Source organism: Mycteria americana, chromosome 17 (genome assembly GCF_035582795.1).
Source record: "Mycteria americana isolate JAX WOST 10 ecotype Jacksonville Zoo and Gardens chromosome 17, USCA_MyAme_1.0, whole genome shotgun sequence".
NCBI classification, from domain to species: Eukaryota; Metazoa; Chordata; class Aves; order Ciconiiformes; family Ciconiidae; genus Mycteria; species Mycteria americana.
In genome coordinates this window covers 3033480-3046704 of record NC_134381.1, presented here as the reverse complement: position 1 = coordinate 3046704, position 13225 = coordinate 3033480, and the positions used below count along the sequence as shown (strand labels likewise).

The 13225-nt window shown below is 49.1% G+C and overlaps 1 protein-coding gene across 4 annotated transcripts in view; it reads right to left on the bottom strand.

The window, feature by feature from the left end:
• Nucleotides 1-7294: 7294 nt before the first annotated feature.
• The window catches only part of NSMF (NMDA receptor synaptonuclear signaling and neuronal migration factor), a 50708-nt gene continuing 44777 nt past the window's right edge, over nucleotides 7295-13225 (bottom strand). For all 4 annotated transcript variants that reach the window (XM_075519783.1, XM_075519784.1, XM_075519781.1 and 1 more), the window contains one exon: nucleotides 7295-11630. In XM_075519783.1, coding sequence (XP_075375898.1) covers nucleotides 11533-11630 — 98 coding nt within the window. In that variant the 3' untranslated portion in view covers nucleotides 7295-11532. The remainder of the gene's footprint in view (nucleotides 11631-13225) is intronic.

Sequence of the window (13225 nt, the reverse complement as noted above, 5' to 3'; positions counted from 1 at the left end):
GCCCGGGCCCGGGCCGGGCCCGGGCGCCCGCTCCGCTCCGCTCCGCTCCGCTCCCCTCCCCTCCCCTCCCCTTCCCTCCCCTCCCCGGCAGCTTTGGGGCCGGTGTCAAAGAGCTCCGCCCGTGCGGGGCTGCGGCAGGCGCTGTGCGGCGGGGAGAGCCCCTCGGGGGCCGCCGGGAAGCAGCTGGGCTTTGGTGCGGGCCTGGAGGGGAAGGGAACATGGCGGGCCCTGTCGCCGGGGCTGGAGGCCCGCCGGGGTCCCTGCTGCCCACATCGCCCTCCCCTCGCACACGCGAGCCCCCAGGCACTGGGGGGCATGGCTGGGGACAGGCCCTGCGGGGTCTCCGGCCTGCCAGGAGCCGCGGTGACCGACCCTACCCAAAACACCCGAGTCTGCTCTTTCCTCCCCGCCGATTTAGCATCCTGGACTGGCCTGCGTGGTGCCAGCCGAGGAGAACAGGAGCGAGAAACGCCTTTCGGGGTCACCCCACCATCAGCTCAGCCACAGTCTGAGGAAGAGCAGGCGTCTGGGCATGAACGGGCATGGCGGGCAAGGAGTGAGCCATTGGCACTGGAGGAGCGTCTTATCAGCCATCAGAAGAGCATTTTAGGGAGAGCTCTGGAGGAGACAAGTGGGGGTTTCCATGGCACACAGCAGCAGAGCGGGAAAGCGTTTTTCCCACCGGCTTCACTCTTTAGCAATGGCTGCTTATTGGGCACAAAAGCGTGGGGAAAAGTGCCGCCCCGGCGTTATTTCCAGGCAGTCTGTTATCAACCGCCAGCAGGTTTCTTTGGGAAGTCTGTGCAATCAGGAAACAAGCTCAGGACTTCCCACAGCTCTGATAACGCTGTGTGCCAAAATCCTCAGCCCGGGAGGTGTGGGGGACACGGCACGCCGTGACGTAAATAACCTTTGGCCAGAACTTGCCACGGTCCCAGCCTGCCGGGGAGCTGCGGAGCCGTACCCTGGTGTGCCGGGCTGCTTCGACATGAACGACTTCACCCCGCTCCAGCCGGGCTGCTGAAAACACAGGTGTATTTACAGGAAGGAGCACCGTATCCTGCTGATAAGGCTCTTACCTTTGCACTCCCATGCCAGAACAGAGCAATTGCACCTTCTTCAAATGATACCTGGAAACGATACTACTAAAAATAGTATTTTGTTGCCCGCGTGCCGGGAGCTGTGCGATGCCCAGCAGTGCTGTGTGCCCCGAGGAGCTGCTCTGCTGCGAGCCGGCAAACCAGAGCTAAATGGAAGGAGGCAGCTCTTTTGTGATTCAGCTTAAATAACCCAAGGGTGATTTAAGGCTTACACATGACCTGCTGTACCCAGCTAAAGCACAGGTCCACAATGCACCGTCCCATATCCTGGCCCTCGCCAGGACCCACAGCGGGTGCCCAGGGTTGAGGATAAAGACCGGGCAAGCGGGTAGTGACATTTCCCCGCCTCTGGTGACTCATGGCTCAGGCACGTAGAGAGCCAACAATGTGGCTTTGTACTCGGGAGATCTCAATGGATTTCTCTTTCGTGGTCTTGTCTGGTTGGCTTTTGAGCCTGTGTAAAGCCCATAAATCCTGAAATAATGAATCCCACAGTTATCTGCACCTGGTGCAAAGAAAACGCCTCCCTTTGTGGGGATTGAACCTGACATCTGCTAGTTTCGCTGCATGCCCGCCTGCTTTTATAACAAAAAAAATAAATCCAGCCATTATTCATCTCCTCCCCTGCCAGTCAAGATCTGAGAGCCTCCTATCCTTTCTGTCAACTGTTTCTTTCCTAGGCTGAGTCAGTGAAACAGCACTAAGGACTGGACAGTGAAACTTGGCTGGCAAGTGAGTGCTTTGGAGGTAATCCCCGGCGTCGCTGTACGTACACCCACGGCTAACTCGAGTACTGCCTGAGTGCTGTTATTAAGAGGCTCCTGTGAATCCCGCTCAGCTCTCATACTTTGGCACAAAAACTAATGCTCGATTACAAAACCCAGGTGTGATGATGGCAGGGGACAGGACGTGGAGTGGTGATGGCAGAGTGCCACCGTGTAACACAGGCGTGAGTTCCCGGTGTCCTGGCAGTGTGGCTCGGCAGCAGCGCCAGGGCGCAGCTGATGTGGCTGCGGAGCCAGCAATGGGATGCAGCGTGTATGACCCATCAGTACCAGACGTGGCACACACCACTTACAGAGGAGGTAGGGCTGGCAATGGTAGGATCTGTGGGGACAACCCCAAGTACAGGCAGGTGACAAGGGAGCAAGGAAAGAGCAGGGCCCAGCAGGACTCAGAGAGACATGTGAACTCACCTGAAACCCCCGCAAGACATCTCAGTTCCTCACCCTTTTACAGGGCAGAGTGAAACTCCACCTGCACAGCTCCTGCTCTGGGCTCGTCTCCATCACACCACCATATGTAACAGAGCATGAAGGGAGAGGGAAGAAGGCGACAGGTAAAAATAATCCATTGTAACTGGGCTTCTGCAACAAATTTGACTTTGTACCCTACGACACTGATTTAAAAACAGGACAGTGCCGGCACGGAATGGTTCTGGGATAAAGAATAAAGACCGTCTTTCTGGCCACCAGGTCCTTGGGGCACCAATGACTCCATGAAGGCCTCGGGGAGAACAGTGGCCAGGTCTCTGGCCAGAAGCTGTCTGCGCAAGTGGTGGTAAGGGGTTAAAAGTGATTGCGGTCATCTGTCACGCTGCTGAGATGGATACTGCACGTCCCACCCCACTGTGGTGGCACATGGAGAAGAATGTCTCCAAACGGGGAGGATGCAGAAATGAAGGCTGAGAGATCCCAGCGCTGAAGAAAAATGCCTTCAATGAGAGAGTTGTCCAGCCTGTTTTGCTCTGCCTCTGTGCTCAGAGGGGCTGCAGTTACCACATTTAACAGAAGATGCAGGCGACTGTGACTGTCAGCATTGGAGCTAAAGGGGAAAATTGCAGCTGGGAGTTCAAGCCAAACCTGCTCACTTTGGAAATTAAGTCAAAGAGACCTGCGACAAAGAAAGCGGCTTATGGGAATTCAGTGCCTTCTGCCCTCCTGGGGGTGTGCTTTATTTTGGAGCTGGTCTGTTTTCCCCAGAGGGGTTATCAGGCCTTTAGCCTCCCTTGAATTTCTCCAGGGCTCTGTTTCTCAGTGTGCAGGATGGTGCTCAGAGATTGGCCTTCCTCCCAGGGAAAGGTGTAATGCTTAATGCTCTGTAAGTTCCTTAGCGATCCCGTCCATACTCGCTAAGCTGCAGATAGTGCTGGAACTGTGAATCACCCCATACTATCCCCACCACTGGATTTGCCTCCTCACATGGTCCCTTGTTTAAAGCATCAGGAGTTTTTACCTTTCTCCCCTTTCAACTGCCCTGTGCCATGCTGGTTCCCGGGGCATGGCACTCATCCAGGCCTCTCGCACCTATGGAGCTCTGCTCAAGTTTTCAGCATTTCCCTGGCTGCTGCCATTCGGAGATGCCCAGTGCCTGTATCTCCCTCGCCTCCCAGCACAGCAAAGCATCTGCCAAGTGGCATTTCCTGGGTCTATAAACTCAGCCAGAAAACAACAACAAAAAAACCGAGAGAAAACCTGCTTTCCCAGAAATGTCTCTTTTTATTAAATCACATCTTAAAACCTAGAAACATTCATGTATTTGAAACCTGGTTATCATACACGAAGCAGCAGATGGTCTCAGAGAAACAGGTTAACGGAGGCAGCAGAGATGGCAGATGTCTCCTGCGTCACGGCCAGGTTTGCCCCACACCTGGGCAGTGGGCAGCCGGCCAGAAGCTGCCTCGAAAACCAGGGAGAGTGCTTTGGAGTAACTTTCTTCTGACTTTTCCAAGGAGCCAGCCTGCTAGTCCAGGGCCCACTGAGCACTCAGCAGTTACAATCTTTGTTTTCAAAACTCTCCATTAACTTTAAGACAGTTTTGGCCCCAAACCAGCATGTCTCGGGTTGAACTCTCTAACCCAGAGGCTCTCTTGGGGCCAACGGTTCAAGCTCCTTATGCATCTGTTCTGCCTTCAGCTTCCCACTGAGATGGGATGAGTGGAAGAGGGATCCGACTGCTCAGACACACCGCAGACCCAGCCTCGCCTGAGCAGCGCAGAGCAGCACAGAGGGATGCAGCAACGTCACCCCGCACTTGAGTTTGATTTTGAAAGGAGCAGGATGCTGTCAACTCACTCTGAACTCAGCTGAGAGTAAAGGCAGAATCAGACCACGGAGTGGTTTATCTTTTGTCATCGTTCGTCAAAACGGTTGATTACTATTCACACTTGGGTGGTTTGGGGTTTTTTCCCCCATTATTTTGACAACTATGCTTCTTTCTTTCTTTGTCTCATTTGGATCAAAGTAACATGCTCCAGTATCTCCAAGTTTAGGAGCATTACCGGATATAACCTATCTGTCTCCACATTACCAGATCCATTTCCAAAGCCTGCACCGTTACCTTTTCCACTTGTTACTCACATGTTTGGTTTTCTTTTCAGAAAACCGATGATGCCTGCCTCACTAGCGGCTCTGCAGCAGCAAAGGGAGGGCTCGCAGCTGAGCAAAGCAGCTGGAAATGAAAACTGGTGCCTAAACTCAGAGGAGAAACAGTAAAGACCCTAAAAGCTCATTGACTCCCAGCCCTGTGAGACCTTGGTTTTTGCTGCGGCTGTTGCTTTATATCACAACTGAAGTCACCCCAGTTCCAGGAAAAGAGTTGTTAAAGAACAACAGGAAACACACAGCAGAAAAACTACAGCCCCTTCTTGCTCATTCAGGTACGACTCCAGCCTGATTTCCTGGGATGGGGAACACCAAACTCAGTTTCTTCAGTCATCCCTGTCTTAACACCTAGCAAAATAATGTCTCATGTAGCACGGGGGGTATAGCAAGCGCAGGGGAGCAGGATCCATACTCAAAGGGCCTTGCTTGGCTGTACTTATTTGCGATGTTTTTAGGGCATTCCAAATGTAAGGGCAAAGATACCTTGAATTCCCAGCTCTGCACCAGCTCCAAGTAAACAGGACCTCATAGTGGGGACTATATCGCTACGACTGAGTTTTAGCACTAAAAAAAATTAATTAAAAATCTAATAACCCCACACTTTCTACTGAAGCTTTTTGAATACCACTGACGTGCATCTGTGCTGGTCCTGAGCCAGAGGCCAGGGTGACCATGGCAGTGACCAGTCCCTGGCCGGCTGCCGCAGCCTCCTCAGCACCCCTGCAGTTCAGTCTCCCCAGGTAAGAAATGTTCCCCAAGTACAACTCAACATATCCCCTGCACAACCACGGGAGGAAAATGCCACTCAAACACACAGAAAGCCCACGGACACCAGGCGCAGGGCAGGGGCTGTGCCCGTAGGTTATTGCTGTACGTACTCGGTGAATCGCAGGAGGGGCCACCCCCTGACACGGGATGAGAGCTTGGCTCCATCGGCTGCTTGAGGGTCTCTGCGAATACGGTCGCTTTGCTCAAGGCTTAGCAATGCAGGTGGAGAGGCTCCTCTTGCTAAAGGTTTACAGGGCCATTACTGCTGTGATTAATCACCAGTTCATTTGGATGCCGAGATAAGGAAAAAAGACTGGAGTGCCCAGTTAACTAACTAAATATAGCCTGCCTCCCCCTCCCCCCTGTCGTAGTGTAGGACAACCCTAGGTGGGTCTTAATCTGTCCTTACCTATGTCAATTTTAAGGATACTCTAAAAGCAATACAATAATGTGAAAATTAGGTTGTATTAGTTCTTTAAAATTTATTAAACATTTATGGAAAAATGCAATTTAGCTTCCCTTCAGATGGATTCTTTACATTTAATGTCCACAATGTTTATTCCTTCCAGTCTTTAAAGTTTTCACACTGATTGGCAGTATGTTGGGCTGAATTTATTTCTGAATCAATGCAGCTACTGGTTCCTATCACTCTTCAGTAGCTCATGCACAACCTTGGCAAGAAGTTCTGCACTGGCATTTTAGACAGAGACAGCAAACTCTGGTATCTTACTATTAATTCTGCCGATTACACAGCAGGATTACTTGGGAGTAACAATGATCACAGCCAGGTTCATGGTCATTAAACTATCCATTTACTCACTCAGCTCGAGTATACGGTATTATTAGCAGGCTGACTTGTCAAGACCATAACAGTCTCCAGTTGACTTTGGCTTGTGTTTCCACAACCAAGAATTAAAAAACACTCCCACAGAAGATGCAGAAAGCCATGGATACTCTGTGACCAGTGGGACAAAATACAGGATCACAAACAACTTTTTACAGATGGTGTGGAAAATGATATTGCCGCTTGATATCCCTTGGGAGGACATCTGCGTGGCATCCTTCAGGAAGGCCTGTCTGTATCATCAGCTCCAGGGAATGTCACGGCAAAGCCCAGAGTACAGAGCAATTCAGCTTAACGTGTACCTGCATATCTGTGTCCTGATACTGGCAGTGCGGCCTGATCGCTCGAGGAAGGATGACACAACCCAGCACATCCTCTGATGCATGGTTCCGGCAACACATGCCAATTGCCAAGGGCCCTGGAAAGATTTTTTTAATCATACAGTAACATACCTTATCCTGGACCAATACATTAATAATATAGAAGTGTGACTCAGACTGGGTTTTGATGGGTCGAACGCTTACATTTACACCAAGAGAGCAGAGTGAGCCTGTCGTTCCACCTCCTGTCTGGGCCGGGATTAAGGACACGCTCCCATTTCCAGATCTCGCCAGGCTGGCTATTTCAAATCAGCATTTTCCGTTCTTTCAACTAACCCCACTTATGTTGCCTGAAGGTGACGAAGCAGCGTTTGCAGCCACTCTGCCAGCAGAGCCTTGGGAACAGGAACTCCCAGCCACAGGTCACTAACGCAGTCACGTCCCGGAACAACAGCAGCTATTTGTGAAATGGGTGCGTGCCAGGAGCCGGAGAGACGCTAACACAGCATGGATGACAACAATAATGCTGCCGGGGCAATTGAGGGGGAGCATCTCCCCCAGACCACGGGAAAGAGCCTGTGTGTGAAGAGACGACGTGAACACACACAGATGTGTACTCCAGAAGCCTGTGGAGCAGGAAACCTCTGCCAAGCTCCAGGCAACAAGTCCAGGCTGCGAAACGAAGAACAAATTCATTACCAGAGTCCCCTCCGCAGAGACAGCGCGGAGCCCCCCACGGGCTGTGGCTCGGGCGGCTCTAGAGGCACTCGGAGGCAGAAGCAGGAGGGATCCCACGGGTGCGCACAGCAGAGTCCTCGCACGGGGCAGGATGAGTTGGCTGGTTGCCCTTTGCAACCAGCAAACCAGGGCCCTTTGCAACCAGATGTTCTGCTAGAGCTACAAGGATTTTTCTGGTTTTGTTGGCTGGGGTTTTTTTTGTCTTTTGGTTTTTTTTAATGCAGGAAGGGATTATCTGCTAACTCATCCGTTTCCCATCCCAGGCCCCGAGATCAGCTGCAAAGGGAAGCTGGCAGCCACAGCATGACGAGAGGTGCAAAAAGCTGTATCTCAGGTTTTTTGTCCTGTTTCTATGTCCCTCAGGTAACTGAATTTTCTTCTTCCCTTTCCTTCCCAGCCAAGTGAGAGGCAAAGAGAAAAGCCTCTCTGGAAAACCCTGTATAAGACAAGTGTCACATCCAAAAACATGACACACCCCCACACACCCTCCAAGCCTCTACACTGAGTGAATATTCTCTGCAGGCACCAAGCTGTCGGGGGCTGCTCCCAGCGCGTCAGCCAGGCTGAGGAGCAGCACGGGACCGCTGATGCACTTGCTGCCTACCCTTCTCCTCTTCTGGAGCTGACATCCCAGCCCAGGCCATAACGCAACCAGCAGAGCTCTCTGCGGGCATTCATCAGGCCAGGTAAGAGGTCTGAGGTCACATCCAATACTGCCTCATAGCAAGAGCAGCAGAAACTCCCACGCACGGCTGGAGTGAACAGACAGGTTTGGCACCTAATTTAGCTATCCCAGTTTAATCTGCTTCTCTCCAGGGTTAACCAGGTGTCCCCGTTTCTCCTGCCCTTGCTAAAAGCAAATCCAGACCACACAGGAGCTGCAGGAGCAGTTCCCCGTGGTGGGGCTGAGCGTAACGGTGCGACAGGGCTGCTGATCCTCTAAGAGAGCAGGCGGGGACGGGAGCTCAGCTGCACCGTGAACTGCTCGCTTGAATTACCCTTATTAGAGGTGAGCTCCATCGGGCCAATTCAGGCAGCAATTACCGACTGCGTGTGAACAAACTGGTTTCAGGGCTTCAGACAGACACACCCCGAGAGCAGGTAGTCGAAAGCTGGAAGAAGCAGGTAGAAGTGGAAGGACAAATTGTCCTGTGTACTCAGCAGCCACAGCTGCCCCAGGCAGAGCGCCCTGTGAGCCGCAGGCACTGCCAGGGCCTGTCCGCAACACCCCCCGGGGAAGATGCTGCAGAGGCGCTTGGGGTGCGAGGAACCGGCGCTCGGCCTCTGCGGAGGGGACGTCCTGGCTGCGACCGCGCTGCACGCTGGTGGTGAGCACACACCCAGAGGTCATCCTTTACAGGCTCGTCCAACTGAGGAAGTTACAGGCTCTATTTTTAACTATAAAGTTTAAATAATTACAATTTTTTCTTTTTTCTTTTTTTTCTTTCCATCCTATCCTCTGCTGATCCCTTCCTTTCCCAGCAGCCACTTGAAAAATTCAACCAGTTAAAAAGGGGAAGAAATGCGTTTTCCTCTTTCAGAAATGGTTAACTTCAATGACGCTATTTGCACAAAGGACTTTAAACATCAAAACTCTATTGTCTTTCCAGTCACAGCTTTTAGAGTATTTCATCTCTTTAGTCAAATGAACGCTACAAAGGAAATAATATGCTCATGTCATAAACATCACAAACTATGAGGAATATAGATCTTTGGAAAGGAGAGAAATGCATTAATCGTTTGTCATTATACTATAGTCAACTGCACCAGTAAAACAGTCCATAATGTTCATTCAAACATACATCTTCCTATAGAAGTTATGCAACTGTACAATCTACCTTTCTACTTTGCACCCCTAGTTCTACAAGTGGTCAATGAGGATAGATACACAATAGTTCTACAGAGAAATCACTGAAGTGGATACATAAAATGGGCCCTTTCGGAGTTAAGTAAGATTTTCAATAGTTCCACAATGCTACATTCATGCTACCAAGTTCACTGAATTGGGATTTTACTTCAGAAAAGAGAAAGGAAGAACAGTTTGTCTGTCTCCAGTTAGGAGCATAACCATAGGAGGTAAAGGGGTCAGAAAGGGAGAGAGTTTTGTGTCAGCATTTTAATCCTGCCTCTGCCATTTCCTTCTCCAAATAACACATGACTTCGTGCTTTCATCACACCTCCAGCTCCCACCTCTCACAAGCACAGCTGGCGGAAGCTACCACCCTAAATAATAGATAACTGGCATAAATTTTGTTTTCTTTCTTATATCTGGCATTTTCTTCCAAAGGCTACAGACCGATGCCTGTTATCCCTTTCACTACAAGTCTGGAAAACATGACCGAGTCAAGAGGATGAAGAGTCCAGCCAGGGATGAGCCGTAGCCACCAAACCTCCCAAGGTCAGGCCAGCTCAGCAGGGCGGCTTCCCAGCAGCTCCAAACCAGAGGGGGAGGCAACAGCCCACACCTATGTGGTTCAATATGTTGCTTTCAATGACTTTAAACCATCTCTCTCCACCTATTCCTCTCCTTACTTACTATATGTACATTATTTCTTCAAAAGTTTTGCTATAAAACTGCTATAAATGTACAGGGTTCAGCAGTTCTAGCCAGAGGCCAGCTCCCCAAAATTACAACCACAGATATGTCACGGGGGAAGGAGTACTCTACAGATCAGAACAACTAGTTCTTTTTGTAAGTATTTAAAAGAAGATTTGTACATATGTTTTCTTTCAATTCACAATCAACTAATTTTAGATACCAGGAAATCAGGAAACCAAGGTAATTCTTCCCTGTTACTTCTTCAGTATATTTTACTTATAAAAGAAATAACTTGTATCACCTCCCAGAATTGCCAGTGACCTACGCAGACTGTAAGTAGTATTTATCCTCTGAACAGGAGAGTAGAAGAAGAGAAAAACCCTTCCCAAAACAAAAAGCAACGTCCTGACCTAAACAAACAAAAAGTAAATATATTTCAAAATATATCCTCAAATAGCAAGTACAAATCTGGGTTCTCAAACCACAGCTGCTCTGACAAAGCTTGGGGTTTACTCTGTCCGACACAGGAAGGGACGTGAGCAGCTCAGACCAATAAACAGGTCTTTTTAGCATTGGAAAAGTGGTGGTTTATGCACAAACAACTGGCAATCAAGTGAACATAGGGAAGATTCAAACTCATGCTACAAACCCGTGCTGTATTCCTCCAGAAGCATTTCTTCCAAATGCCTCTGTGAACAGTCTCCTTGGAGGGTTCTGATGGTCATGTAACCGCGCTGCTCCACACAGCAGACTAGAAAGAGAACTCGTCTCTCAACACATAGCAAAACACTGGCATGAACAAGTAATTACCATGGCTATTAATTTCTAATTCATTTTTATACCATAGTGAACCTGACGGAGGTTTCTCAGCCAGGTACCATATTTCTAACCTAAAGTATTTCAGCAAAACTAAAGTCCCATAGTTTTGCAAGCAGCAAAATAGAAAGTAACAAAGTTGTGTCTAATTGGAGGAGAAATATACATTCGTGAGAGCACATACAGTTAGTGCAACACAGCTACTCTGAAAGTAACGAACCAAACCGAATTAGTCAATGCAGCAGACATGCAGGGTCTGCTAAGTTATGTTAAAACCATGTTTGCTGGTGATTAAATATGTCTACAGAAGATATATTACCATTTTGAATATATTTTCAAGCAGACCAAAAATACCTCATCTATCGGTTACTGGTGTGTTATTTTAAACTAATTAAATATTGGGAGGGATTTTACCCCTCTTGCTATAAAAATTGCACTTATTTTCTATTAAACAAAACAAAAGTTAGATTTCAATTCTATATTCCAGTATATATTCACATTGAAACTGGATCGTTTTGATCTAAGCTTGCAGGAGTAGGTGTAGCAGTCCTTGCTCTCCAAGATCCCCAGCACAGAAGGTCCCATCAGTACAAACCCCTCCTTCCTCTGTGCTCTGGTCACTTCTTCATTGTAGTGCATGGGTAATTGATTTTATTTTTTGTAAGAAAACCTGAGCTTCAAAAGTCTTTAAAAGGACCTGGAATCAAATCTGGCCCATTCTGACCCAAAACAGCTCAGTTCTGCACGGAACTCCATCCTGCCCTCGCTTCACACAGCTCCTCCTCAGACACCACGGCTCTGACCCGAGGCGAGTGAGGTGTCAAACCCTTTCCCTCCAGTCTCTCTTGACCCAGGAGACTTTCCTCCCGACACATTTCCGAGGGCTCCTTCTTCCTTCCCTTTAGCACTGCTGCCTCCTATAGGGCTTTGAAGGGCTCCCTGTGCCAATAAAAAAGTCTCTCTGCAATAAGCATGACTTCTTGGACACCGGTGATCAACTTCCTCTTGCAAAGTCTTCTCCAGCTCATAAAATGTCATCGTAATCCAATAGTTTAGAGTGCTGGCGGGTCTTCCAGAGGCGGTAAAGGCGGAAGTCAAAGTAAGTCTCAATCATTTGCTTACCTAGGAGAAGTGAAACGAAGCAGAGGGGTTACACCCTGCAGCACGAGGGAGGGGTGTGAGAGGCCGCAGCAGCAAAAAGACCCCAACCCACCTACAGGCAGGGGCACAGGAGAACCCGTCCATACGCCTCATTTGGAAAATACCGACATTCAGCCAGGGCATGTGAAGGTGCCTGTGAGAAGCAAACGTCTTTTTAGATCTCCTCAAACCAGGAAGGGCTCCTTAATAATGCCCTGGCAGGGTTTGTCCATGGGGGTGGGAACTGCACACAAAGTCTGTCTCCAGACTTTGACCTCTCTGCACTGACTGCAGAAGGGGGGGCCGGGGGCCGTAGAGTATCAGACAACAGCTCCAACAGCCTGCACAAAGCAACCTGGCACAGGGACTTAAGAAAATTACAAGTCAAGAGTAAACTCATTGCAAAGATTTGTGGGAAACATTAAAAATAATTAACATTGAAAACTCGAAATAGATTTATTATTTTTTTAAATTAACGTTAACAGGCTGTCTCTGTCCTGCAGAGCTGTCTCTTCTCACAGCAGCGAGCTCAACAGGACACACTAATGCAAAGTTCTGCACCACTGCACCACCACTCTGATTGATGGTGGGGGGGTCTCACAAGGCAGTCACAGACGGGAGGCCACGCACAGGGCTAGCGCTGGAGGCAGCGAGTGCATTTGAAAATACAAGGGCAGACAACCCTGGCCTCTGAGACAGGGCTCAAGGAGGGGATTTTCGCTTTTGAGGCCTGATTAAGATTAGTTTCAGGTGACTTTGCAAAGGATTAGAGAGGGTACACTATTAGCACGTCCCAGATTGATCAAGGGGATAAATTCAGACGTATTCTTCAGCCCAGCCTCCTGAAAGATCAACTGCTTAAATGCATGTGCACAGAACCCACTGCCTTGCCTGCCAAGCTGCATATAAACCCAGCAATTTCCTTGCAAGTTGCTTCTTGGCACACATGTACGAGCATGTTCACTGTGGGATCTGCGCAAGCACTGTATAAAGCTGGGTCCAAACCTCAACAGGACACGCACAGAGAACTCTGCACAGCACGCATGTGCTCAACTCCCGTACATTCCTATGACAGTAAGTGGGAGTTAAGAATAACCCATCAGTGCTGATGGCAGCTGTGAGCAGCAGAGGAAGTATCCACAGTACTTATAGCCTAATGCTCCATGTTTTTATCTTCCAAAAGAACAAAGTACCAAGGGCTACAGCAAAGATAAAACAACAAGGGCAACTTCTGAATAAGTCAACTATATGTCGCTTATGAAACTGCACCCATAATTACTTAGATTGACCAAAGAACAGGAAAAATTCTATAGCCCTTTGAAATGTCTTGAGCTACAGGCAGAAAAAAGCAAAGTGGACTGAGATATAAAATGCCTATAATGTGCTACATCCCACTCGCTCGTTGATGACACAACTCACTCGGTACCAGTAAGAGAGACCTGCACACTTGGTACAGAAAAGGTTCTGCTCCCATGTGCATCCAGGTCCATGTGCATGGACTTCGTATGCTCTAGTAATATGATGAGCCTCCTAAACGCAGCCTGGAAAGCAGCCTATTAGTTAGGCTACTTTGCCAC